This window comes from Gadus chalcogrammus, chromosome 6 (genome assembly GCF_026213295.1).
Source record: "Gadus chalcogrammus isolate NIFS_2021 chromosome 6, NIFS_Gcha_1.0, whole genome shotgun sequence".
In the NCBI taxonomy this organism is placed as follows: Eukaryota; Metazoa; Chordata; class Actinopteri; order Gadiformes; family Gadidae; genus Gadus; species Gadus chalcogrammus.
In genome coordinates this window covers 3,052,548-3,064,250 of record NC_079417.1, presented here as the reverse complement: position 1 = coordinate 3,064,250, position 11,703 = coordinate 3,052,548, and the positions used below count along the sequence as shown (strand labels likewise).

At 42.8% G+C, this 11,703-nt stretch overlaps 2 protein-coding genes across 2 annotated transcripts in view; both read right to left on the bottom strand.

The window, feature by feature from the left end:
* Positions 1–1,593, bottom strand: part of LOC130384240 (serine/threonine-protein kinase ULK4-like) — a 9,051-nt gene extending 7,458 nt beyond the window's left edge. Inside the window, exons 1-3 of the mRNA XM_056592348.1 lie at positions 1,587–1,593; positions 739–827; positions 1–45 (exon numbers count right to left, since the gene is read on the bottom strand). The exon at positions 1–45 is cut by the window's left edge and continues 2 nt beyond it. Coding sequence (XP_056448323.1) covers positions 1–45; positions 739–827; positions 1,587–1,593 — 141 coding nt within the window. The remainder of the gene's footprint in view (positions 46–738; positions 828–1,586) is intronic.
* On the bottom strand, positions 1,417–8,677 carry LOC130383712 (serine/threonine-protein kinase ULK4-like). The gene is made up of 14 exons (XM_056591452.1): positions 8,580–8,677; positions 7,919–8,056; positions 7,482–7,581; positions 7,072–7,211; positions 6,783–6,957; positions 6,434–6,535; positions 6,048–6,131; positions 5,668–5,746; positions 5,415–5,576; positions 4,102–4,253; positions 3,318–3,384; positions 2,790–2,856; positions 1,951–2,052; positions 1,417–1,718 (listed from the first exon to the last, which is right to left on the bottom strand). Exons 2-14 carry the CDS (start codon positions 8,054–8,056, stop codon positions 1,647–1,649), a joined length of 1,440 nt encoding a protein of 479 aa, XP_056447427.1. The 5' UTR covers positions 8,580–8,677; the 3' UTR covers positions 1,417–1,646.
* Positions 8,678–11,703: the final 3,026 nt, after the last annotated feature.

The window sequence follows — 11,703 nt, the reverse complement described above, 5'->3', positions numbered from 1 at the left end:
ATCCCAGGAAGGGGCCTGCTGCAGCTGATGTGTCAACACGGCCAGCTGCAGAGAGGCAATCAAGAGAGGAGAGGAGGAAGACACAGACAACGCGCTCGGTTCACTGTGTGGACAAAGTAGAGCCGCAGACGCAGAGCTGCAATCGGTCAGGACGGACGGGAGGAACGAGGGGCAGTGGAGTCTGAGGGAAGGCCCGAGTTATCTTCAAACAAACAGTCCGTGGCTGAGGAGGCCATGGATCAAAGCTTTGTCCCGGACTTAAGTGATTCAGTAATAGCAATGAACATGAATGGAGGGACGTTAATACAAATATACAATAAAAATAATCAGTGTTGGAAAAAAAAGAAGTGTTTTCCTTTTCCAGGCTTGGTTTATTGGTTTGGTTTACTACAGATAACCGCAGTATTCGATTTGTGCCTGGTTCTCTATTTGTGAGGACAGGGCTGGTCGGATAACTCGCCCAATCAGCCACTTGGATGTGCATTAAAAAAAAAGGGGGGGGGGGATGGAGGGAAAGATAAACTGAAGCCATGAACAGTGACCATCATGTTATCACCTAAATATTCTACATAAATATGAATCTGATAAAAAAAGTATATAATAAGCATCATTTTTTGCAGCTTCAGAGTTCAACTTATAATCTTCTTGTAGACATTACCGACGTGTCTTGCACTATATTGTCTATGCGTGTGTGCGTGCGTCTTTGTGCCGGCGCGCGTGCGTGGGTTGAACTCCTACCAGGCGGGAGTTGATGAGCCGGGTGGCTACGTCTCCGCGGGCGACCGCGGCGCTACACAGGTAGCCCAGCAGGTTGACTCTGGAGCGGACTGCCGCAGCGGCAGGAGGAGGAGGAGGAGGAGGAGGGCTGGAGGAGGAAGAGGAGGCCGGAGGAGGAGGAGGAGGAGGAGGCGCGGCCGTTCCCTCCAGGGAGGAGCAGAGCTGCAGGAGGAAGACGTCCCACTCCTCGTCGCTCAGGGATCGGAGCTTGTCCACTGTGTGTGTGTGTGTGTGTGTGTGTGTGTGTGTGTGTGTGTGTGTGTGTGTGTGTGTGTGTGTGTGTGTGTGTGTGTGTGTGTGTGTGTGTGTGTGTGTGTGTGTGTGTGTGTGTGTGTGTGTGTGTGTGTGTGTGTGCGTGCGTGCGTGCGTGCGTGCGTGCGTGTGTGTGTGTGCAGAAACGTTATTCTCTACAATAAAGAATACAGTTTAATATCATGTTTATATCATCCCTGCTTTAACAGGCAGTAAAAGTGTGTTCACTTCCTAGGGAATGTGGTTTAATACACACACAGCAAAACGTTTAAAGGCCTACTGAAAACACACTTCTTTAAATTAGCCTATAAGGCCCTACGATTATTTAACGTTGTTGTTTTCTTGCTTTTGCTTTTACAACTTGTTGTTTCTAGCGCATAGAGTTCAAGAAATATGCTATATAAATGTCATCCCTAATTATAATTATTACAATACATATCCAATAATGTGCAATAATGTAAAGTGAGGTGTGATTGTATTACACTATAACTACAATCCTAGCCTATCGTTTACACAATAAATGACATGCTATGGTTCTTAAATCCACGGTAACAAACATCCCATTATCGAGAATCAGCTGCAACGTGCATCCACGACGTATGACACCGTCTTGGATGTCAGAGAGTACCTGAATACGCTGGCACACACAGAGTCTTTGGGTCAAACCGTACGGCCGGGCTGTGCAGAATCTGGTCAGGAAAAATACACCAAGACAATTATTTCCCGCACCTCTTCAACCAAATTATTTTACTAGATATTTCTATTTTTAAAAGACACATCTAGTTATCCCCATACTGTATCAATACGCTCCAGCGCAATTGTGTAGAACAATAATGTATAGGAAGCAATGACAGTAGTGAACAGTAGTGTGAAATGTTAATGTGTGGCTGTGCGGGTGTGTGTGTGAGTGCGTGTGTGTACCTTGGGGTTGTCGATCACCGCGGCGACGGTCATGTCCGCGTCGGTGTACAGCAGGGCTTCCACACAGGAAGTAGTGTCGCTGCCAGGGTCGCTCTCATGGGCCTTATGACGGCATGGTGAGAATGGATCGAACATCAGGTTAATTATTATTGATTATTATCATGTTAACCAACACAGGGTATAGGACACACCGAAAACCAGGTTGACCATCAGCAGAGAGCAGCATTAGACAAACAGCAACAAAACACTGCGGACTACAATAATTTCAACCATCATTATCCCAGTAATTGAATATAGCATAGTATATCATATAATCTAATCATGTTGAATCTACATTAGGTTATTCTGTCTTTTGGGATTTTCATGTTACACCTTAACCCTGTGGTATTCTTTGCCCATTGCTTCTGAAGGACACATGATGTCTAGCTAGTGTGCAGATTGTCTCAGATCATAACTTTAATATGGTTCAAGGAAAATATAAGAATGTAATTATATTAGAATGATTTATTAATATATTGAAATCTGTACTTATATGTGTAGGGCGGGCTTGGCTTGTTGTTTTAATTGTCTTTATTCCGCTCACACTGAGTCAATAAAAGTCGTCCAGTCACATTCATACTTTTTATTTATTTGTACAAAAGCATTCTTTAGGGACGAGGGGGGTGTTAGAGAACAGTGTTTTTAATTTAATCCGAGTCACAACCAGTGTAAACTCGGAGAGAGATTTACACTTTTCATCATATACAATAGCTTTCCTATCAGTGTCGTGTACCCATACCGACTGGTGATTGGTCAACTGACGGGGACTCAGAAATGGTACTCAGTGGAGTGTGTGTAACCTTGGATGCAGGAAGCTGGGAGGGGGGGTCCGGAATACTGCAGCCTCTTCTTGGGGTCGCACGGCTGCTATGGTTGGGTCAGGGGGGGATTTGATTAACCGTTAGTGAAATGAGTATCGACAGCAGATCTGGGGTTCGGTAGTCACTGCAGAGACCCTGGACCACATGTGTGACTCTCTGCTGCCATCTACAGATAGACTACTGTAAAATAGTTTATATATTTCAGTGACGTTTCTCATGTAATGGTAGTGCTTTTGTCTCTTTGTTATGCATACAATGAATGAGCTGTGTAATTGATTGTCTTTGATTCATAAATTGTGATTAAATTTAAAAGAAGACATTGTTTGGACTATGTGTTATTTTGAAGATAATAATATTGTTAGATGCTCTTGCGAATAACTGTATGCTTTCTAAGATCGAGACGGATTTTGATCCATAGATCAATTGATTTACCTTATAAAATATGACTGAGTATGCCTCCAGCTAGCTCGAATGATAGAGTCTGAAAGCAAAGGTAACTTGATTTACCTTAGCAGGAACATTGCCTCAGAGCTATCGTTATCTGCGCTCTTCGGTCTTAGATCTGAAACATTATCTGAAGAAAAGAATGAAAAAGTTCAAAGTATATCATTGCCTTTGCATTTCCGGCCAAACAAAGGGCACTGAGTGTGAAATCAGTACTGGTAAAAAAAATGGCAAAGTTAGGAGCCTGCAACTTGGATAACATAGAGATGGTTCGTCTATTTAATCCATTGAATGAGCTGGATATTGTATACCCAATGAATGTGAGAGCGAAAGAAAAACTTGAAAAAAAGGATTGAATGGTGTGGATAAAATAAAGAAAGGAAAACGTGTGTTTCCATTCAAAGCATGTTCTGTTTACTTTGCACAGTAAAAGCCCTGTGTGCAAAAAGGATCTCACAGCGTGAGTGATTAACATAAAAAAGTAAAGACCATGTGTTCGTTCGTGCATACATATGAGTGTGCGTGTTTGTTAGTGTGTGTAAATATGTTTGTGTGTGTGCGTTTGTTTGGGGCGGACACAAGCACACACACACACACACACACACACACACACACACACACACACACACACACACACACACACAGACACGACAATTTGGGAATAAAACAAAAATTTAAATTAAAACAAATATTTGACAGTTAAATGACGATGCCTTGAACCTCACAGGTGTGCACTGTACGCGTGGACGCATCTGCAACGACGGATTAAACCAGCCATCAGCTAAATCAAATCAGGAAGGACTAATTGAAGCTTACATCCCAGCCTTGTGATAAAGAACTACATTACCCAGGGAGAAGGAGCGGCTGGGGGCCAGGGGGTGGGACGCCCTCCGTCTCACGGGGTCCTGCCCCAGGCGGTGGCCTGGTGTCTGGGTGGAGGACGGGCCAGCGCTCCCACTGCCCAGCGTTCGGTCTGAGAGCCTTTGGTTTGGGTTGGACCTATCGGATGATGCGTCGGTAAGACTTTATAATAAGTTTAACAATGTTTAACAATACTTAATAATAATGTATAATAATATAGAATAATGCAGTAATAAGCATTATTATACAGCATCAGCGTATCAGGTTAGGGTAAGGGTTAGTGGGTAACCACAAACCAATTAAATAATGCATAAATTAAGACCTTAGTTAACATGAACACCATTCCCCAAGTTACCTTGAACACCATTAGTTAACATTTAGAGCATTAGTTAATGAATACTAGAGCCTTATTCAACTGTGTATGTGTTTCTTTGTGTCTGTTATTGGATGTGCATTTCTGCACTTTCTTATGTAGATTAGTGTTTAATTTATGCACCCTCATTGTAAAGGGTTGAAGATTAATTGATCAATTGATGACAAACATGAAAACCCCATCTCATTCACTCCTGTGGGCGGCCCAGGGGCAAAGCAGTGCCCTTATCTTCCTCCATTGTAGTGAGTTTCACTCGCGAGGCATTTAACACTGTTTTTGAATTCAGGGGGGGGGGGGGGGGGAGTCAAATGGAGCTTTGTCTGTGACTTTTGTCTTTCATGACAGGGATTTGTATCAGAGAAGCCTGCCTCTGGTCTTACATATACACCACACAGTTTTACTTGTACAGATGTTAGAGGTACAAGCATTTCAAGCAGATGCTTTGTGTCAGAACCCGGCAAAATGTTTACAAAAATAAAGTAAACCCTAAAACGTAATCTCTTGAACGTGGTGGCTTTGTTTGTGGCTGCAGCCTGTTCGGTTTCCCACATTGCGTACAGGCCTTTCCTCTCCTTTGAATAGCGGCCAAAGCAAACATGTTTTATGTGTAGAGCATGCCTTATGTGCACAAACATCACTGCTGACATTTAACTGCTGGGACATTCCCCAGCTCTGACTGTCTCCTCAGGGGTGCTTGTTCTGGTCCATACTTTTGTCATCGTAAGTACAGTCCTTATTTACCCAAGGCAGCTGCATGCCTTGGCTGAAGTGTCAGTGTTAGTGTTGTGATTTTGAAATGTAGAAAGCTAGCATCTTTGAATGGACCCTATAATCGGTTTAAAAAAAAAGGTGAAAAGCTTTTTCCTACTCTGTGTAAAATTGTAATCTGTATCTTTATAATATCAATCCACAATGCGACAACAAACCTTGAACTGATGGCGTCATCTCCATCAGGACCATCGCCTTCTCCCTCATCCTCTTCCTCTCCATCTTCAGACCATCCCTCCTCCTCCTCCTCCTCCTCCTCCTCCTCCTCCTCCTTCATTTGGGCCCAGAAAGGGTGGTCCAGCAGCTCTGGCCAATCCATTCTGAAGACACAAACCAATCACAATAGAGAGAATAAATTAAACAATTCATGAATAGATAAATGTGAAGAGTGTATTATTTGGGGAAACCGACCTCTTGTTGGCGTTTTTGTTAAGCAGGCCTTTCACAAGGCTCTTGAACTCAACACTGGGACTTGATTCAGACTCCTCGACTGCAAAAAGATACAAAGAAATAAGACACTAATAATAAACATATTTTGAGGTGTTTCAACCTTTTAAATGTTTATGGTGAAGGTATGATTCATTGTCATGTTCGACTACCCTAAGCAGTTTGTCTGTGTGTGTGTGTGTGTGTGTGTGTGTGTGTGTGTGTGTGTGTGTGTGTGTGTGTGTGTGTGTGTGTGTGTGTGTGTCTGTGTGTGTGTGTGTGTGTGTGTGTGTGTGTGTGTGTGTGTGTGTGTGTGTGTGTGTGTGTGTGTGTGTGTGTGTGTGTGTGTGTGTACACTTGTGTACCTGTTTGTCTGAGGGGTGCAGGCTCCTGGTGCGTGATCATTTTCACCATTTCAGTGTAGTTTTCAGAATAGAACGGAGGCTTTCCTGTAAGATGGAATTGCTTTGGTTTAGAATGGTACAGCACAACTAAGCATTCACACAGGGGTACGGCCTAAGAACAACAGGACAGCGCTGTTCAATATAGCACATATAGCAATCCAGTTTAATATATCTGTTGTATATTTTAGACCATTTGTTATTCATTTACTATACTGATTTTCTGTGTGTATGTAAGTGTGTGTGTGTGTGTGTGTGTGTGTGTGTGTGTGTGTGTGTGTGTGTGTGTGTGTGTGTGTGTGTGTGTGTGTGTGTGTGTGTGTGTGTGTGTGTGTGTGTGTGTGTATTACCTGAGTACATGTGGTAGAGCATGCAACCCAAGGCCCACAGATCAGAGCTGGGACTGGTATTGGCTCCCTGCAAGACCTCTGGGGCACTGTAGACTGGAGAACCTGTGTGCGCACACGCACACGGACACACGCACACGCACACGCACACACACACACACACACACACACACACACACACACACACACACACACACACACATGACACAAGTCAGCATTTGGATCAATGTTTAAACTAAAACTAAATGCTCGCTATTCTTAGCGGTCTTTATGTTTTGTTTTGTATCCATTTGACGAGCTGACAATTAGCAGTACATGACATCATCTCAAAACCAATAGAGTCGGCGGGGACCTCGTATCCTCTTCCTGAGGCCGCTCTCAGAGACCTCCTGGTCCCCCTCTCCGCCCTCCCCTCCTGCCTGGCCCGAGAGGCACAGCATTGTGAAGAACTCCTCCAGGGTCTCTCCCGCTGCCCTGGACAGACAGAAGTTACTGAGCTTCAGCACGCCCTCCCCGTCCAGCAAGACCTGAGGAGCAGCCACAGACACCACGTCAACACTTGGTATTCATACTTTCTTTGTCTGCCCTACATTTGTGCACAGCTGGGAAAGCGGGGTGGGGGGGGACGGACGAAGACTTACCTTGGCAGGAGTGAGGTCAGAGTAGATGATTCCTGATTGGTGGAGATGCTTCAGCCCTTTGACTATGTCCCATCCAAAGGACCTCACCATGTCTTCTGTCAGACAGCCATCCTGGCCAATCACAGACTCCAGGGAGCCACCTCAAGACGGTATGAAAAAACGAAAGTAAAATAATTGAATAAAAGGTCCAATGCATCCTTCAATAAAAATCTACTTATTTTTGCCAATCTCCATCAGACATATCATTTCTTGGCTTCAAACTACGAGCATCATAATTGAAACATGAAGCTCTGGTATATGACGTGTACTGAACAAAAGGATGTTACCATTACAATTTAGAATTTAAGTTAACCAAAATAGGTTTTTATGCAGTGTAGCCTAGAGCCAGGACTAAAGTCGTAGCCACCGACCTGTGCAGAGCTCCATGACCAACCACAGATGATTGCTGGTTTCATACCACTCGCAGAAGGACACAATGTTCTGATGGTCCAGGTCATTGCAGAGGCGTACCTGATTACCGACAAAGATATTAGTGGATTATCTATTTTAAACATGCAATCATGGAGATGTTCCTTTTTGTCTCAAAGATTTACAGACTATCTCTAATTAAGGTCAATGTGTATTTTCTTATAGCTTTGGTCTAAACTCTACATTTTAAATAAATGGTTATGTTAGAAATGGTTATTTCAGCAGTTACATGATGGTTAAGGGTTTTTATTGACAATAAATCAATCAATATAAATAAATAAACCACTACATAATCGTTACAATTGCAAAGACATTGAAAGCATGTTGGTCAAACAAGTGTGTTGAGTTGCACGGTGTGGAATATAAAACACAGACTTACATGGTTGGTGATTTCTGGCCTCTTGTTCTTATCGGCACAGATAATGGCTACATAACCAAGACTGCCCTTTCTTCGGCCTTTATACACCACAGACCTGCTACCTGACCCTAGCTCATCATAAAGGATGAAGTTCTCCATCTGGTATGATATGAGGATGAAATTAACTACGGTAGCTGCGCAGTATACACATCTTGGAAAATTAAAAGGAAACCACAATTTGTCCCGAGTCACATTTACAAAATATAAAGAATAACGTTTGGGCTGAACGTTCATGTTTTAGAATAGTAAACGTTGACCATAACGTAACACAGCAAGCATCGGGAAAATAAATTGTAAGCACGGAAAATTGGAATATGAATACAATTAATAATATAGCTTAAAATGTTGTTAATTGAAGGGTTGTTATATAATACAGACAGTGATTTCTAATATGATTAAATCATATTGATAAAATATACACCACTAACATAGAGCACACTACAGTGTGCTCTATGTTAGTGGTGTATATTTTATCAATATGATCGTTGATGACGTTAGAAATCGAGCGAGACCGAGTTTACTGATCCGTTCACTAATACACACATTGTAAACAGCTGCATCCCCCGAGAAAAGACACGGTAGGGTCGGAAGTAAAATGGTATTGGACCATTGCTAAACTTACAATAAATGTATTTACAGTTTGGATCTTTCCTCTGTTGTCATTGCCTAAGCCTCAACTTCTTTTGCCTGACCAACGCGCTGTTTGTTTTACAGGAAGTTGCTTCGGACCACTTCACTGCGCCTGCCGGGGGTGCCGGGAAATTTCATGGATATATAAGTTCCGTATATAGACAAAATCGCTTTCTACGTAATAATTTTTATTGTTTACTTCAGTCAGATCTAAAAAATATTCACGTGAAATGAAAACGTATTGTTTGTTTTTGTAGTTTGCGATTTAGCCGTAATCAACTAACCCTAGTGTCGTCACCTTGGTGCTGTCCCTTCGTTGCTAAGCGACAGGACGAGATGCAAAAGGGTTGCCATAGAAGCTGAATGAGACGGATAGAAGTTCGACAGATATGCATTCAATTATATAGATGTATGCTAACGTTATATTTTAACTATTTCATAAAGGAATTAATAACTTTTACAACTCTACTTTCAATAGCATTGTCACCGACGAAGGTCTGCAATACTATTCTAGAAGACCCCAAGGAAGTTATTAAAATTACACCAATTGATCAGAAGCAAGTGAACTTTGACAATGACTTTGCCTTCCTGTTGGGCTTTAATACAAATAACATGCGGAGGTGCTTGGACACAAGCATAGCCAGCCAGCGACGTTGTCACCAGAACACAAGCAACCGGAGAACCAGGAACACCGCTGCATGACGACACCTGATTCTGCTGCTGCTACTGCTGCACCCCGCCGCCGGATGCTGCCGCTGCTGACAGAAGACCCTCACATCATAGAGAGAAGCTAGTCTGTAAATTAGAGAAGTCCATTTATGGCCTGAAACAAGTGGGGCGTAATTGGAATGAGATGCCTCACACATGTCCAATAGATGATAACTTCACACAGAACCCAGCAGACTACTTTGTCTACACAAAAGAGTCCCAACAGACAGGAAAGGTAATAGTTGTTATCTGGGTGGATGATCTTATCATCGCAGCCAACAACGCTGCAGCAGGTGAAGACCATGCTTTCCACCAGGTTTAAGATGAAGGACCTAGGCAGGTGAAAGCATTTCCTGGGCATGGACTTCAGCCAGTCTGATGGCTGCGTAAAAATGTCACACTGGAAGTATGTTGGAAAGATCCTGAATCGTTTTGACATGCAGGAGTGTAGAACTAGGGAGACTCGTCTCAGACACCATGTGACCAAAAGATAGACTATTCTGAGGATGCGCCTGAAATGGCTGATGTAAAGCTAACGCTAACCCCACAGATGAGCACTTGGTTACAGTGAAACATGTTTTGTGTTATCTCAGGGGTACTGTAGACAAACAGCTCTGTTCCAGAAAGAGCAGTGAGGTTCTAGGCCTTCGAGCATACAGTGACGCAGACTGGGGGTCAGACGCCAGCGACGGGCATAGTACGAGAGGTTATTGTGTGAGCATGAGTAAAGACAGCTCATTGCTCTCATGGAAAACCAAGAAGCAACCCACGGTAGCACTATCCACGTGCAAAGCCGAATACATGGCTCTAGCTCTAACAACACAGGATTGTATCTATTTGGAGCAACTACTGAAAGGTATAGATACCTATGGGTCGAGGAAAACTGTTGTTTATGAGGACAACCAGGGGACTATTGCACTTGTGAGGAACCCTGTGTGCAGGCAAAGGTGTAAGCATGTGGACATTAAGTATAACTTCATTAGGTCCACCATAAGAGAAAAGAAGATGATACTTGTGTACTGTCCCACAGATGACATGGTTGTAGATGCTATGACCAAGCCTGTCTCCAAACTCAAGCTAATGAAATTTGCAGGGTTTGACATTTGACTGCCATGTTCTTTTTGTTTGTTTATTTGACTATATTAAAGATGTACAGTATACATGTCATTCATAAGTGGGAGTGTTGATATATGTATGTTGATATATGTATGATTGCATGTAACTGTAGTTACCTGTTCAGAACCAAAAGGAGGCGATGTTGCGCCATGTCTGTGACTATATAATGGAATGTTCACTCCAATTTCCCTCTCGCTGCACCGGTTTACAATAAACTACGCCAGACAGTATACGGCTAAAGAGAGCAGTTATCAGTCATGTATTAGAATTATTCCGCCGTGAGAGTGTGACTCTGCGAACACTTTCCTCTATAATTATAGAACAGCTGTCTTTTCCCAAAAGTTAAGTCGATAGATTATTATATTGTGTTGTCTGTCCCCCATAGATTATTATATAGAGTTTTGCCTGTCCTATAGCATGTTATATCGTTTTTCGTCCCCTATAGCTTATTATATAGAGAGTGTAGGGTGGTCTGTCCACTATATCTTAATATATAGAATGTAGGACTAGCTGGTCCACAAGTCCATGAAAGAGTCACATTCTGCTATATGCAAACAATCGCATCCCATTACACGCATACATACACAAACACACAAAAACACATAAATACTGCACACACTACAATCCTCCTACTTCTCTCCTCCTCGATTCCTTTGTCTCAATCTCCGAAGGAGTTGAACTGCGGAGAACAGGAATCACAATTCTGTTATTCTAGGAATTTCCTGGAAGAGAAGGAAAGAGAGAGAGAGAGAGAGAGAGAGAGAGAGAGAGAGAGAGAGAGAGAGAGAGAGAGAGAGAGAGAGAGAGAGAGAGAGAGAGAGAGAGAGAGAGAGAGAGAGAGAGAGAGAGAGAGAGAGAGAGAGAGAGAGAGAGAGAGAGAATAAGAGCAGTCTATATATATTTTTTTTTAAATATATATTTGACCATTTAGACCTCGTATTTTGTCTGAATAAAGACAGCTTCGAATACAAGAGCCCTCGAAAACACCTAAAATGTCACAGGCAAGAAAGAAAGAGCATAGGCCTATAGGCTACGGCTAGGCGTTAATATAAAACAGTAGGGGACACTGCTGTCACACAGTTTGATATAGCCGAATTCAATTATTAATCATTTTTTGATCCAAATATTCTTGTTGCACCCATTCATTGTGTATGCTTATACTGCAGTTAATTACACCTGGAGTAAAAATCAGAATGCGGTGTCCTCGACTCATCTCAAAAATGTCTCGCTACTGTAACTGACGTCACGCGAAGCGCTCCGCGCCGAGGCCACGCCCACCTCTCCCTTCACTG

Coding starts and splice junctions, on each gene's coding strand:
- LOC130383712 (XM_056591452.1), bottom strand. CDS start 8,056: ATGGAGAACTTCATCCTTTATGATGAGCTAGGGTCAGGTAGCAGGTCT. Junction 6,132..6,433: donor GCTCTACCACATGTACTCAG/GTAATACACACA, acceptor TCCATCTTACAG/GAAAGCCTCCGTTCTATTCT. Junction 5,577..5,667: donor AACAAAAACGCCAACAAGAG/GTCGGTTTCCCC, acceptor TTGTGTCTTCAG/AATGGATTGGCCAGAGCTGC.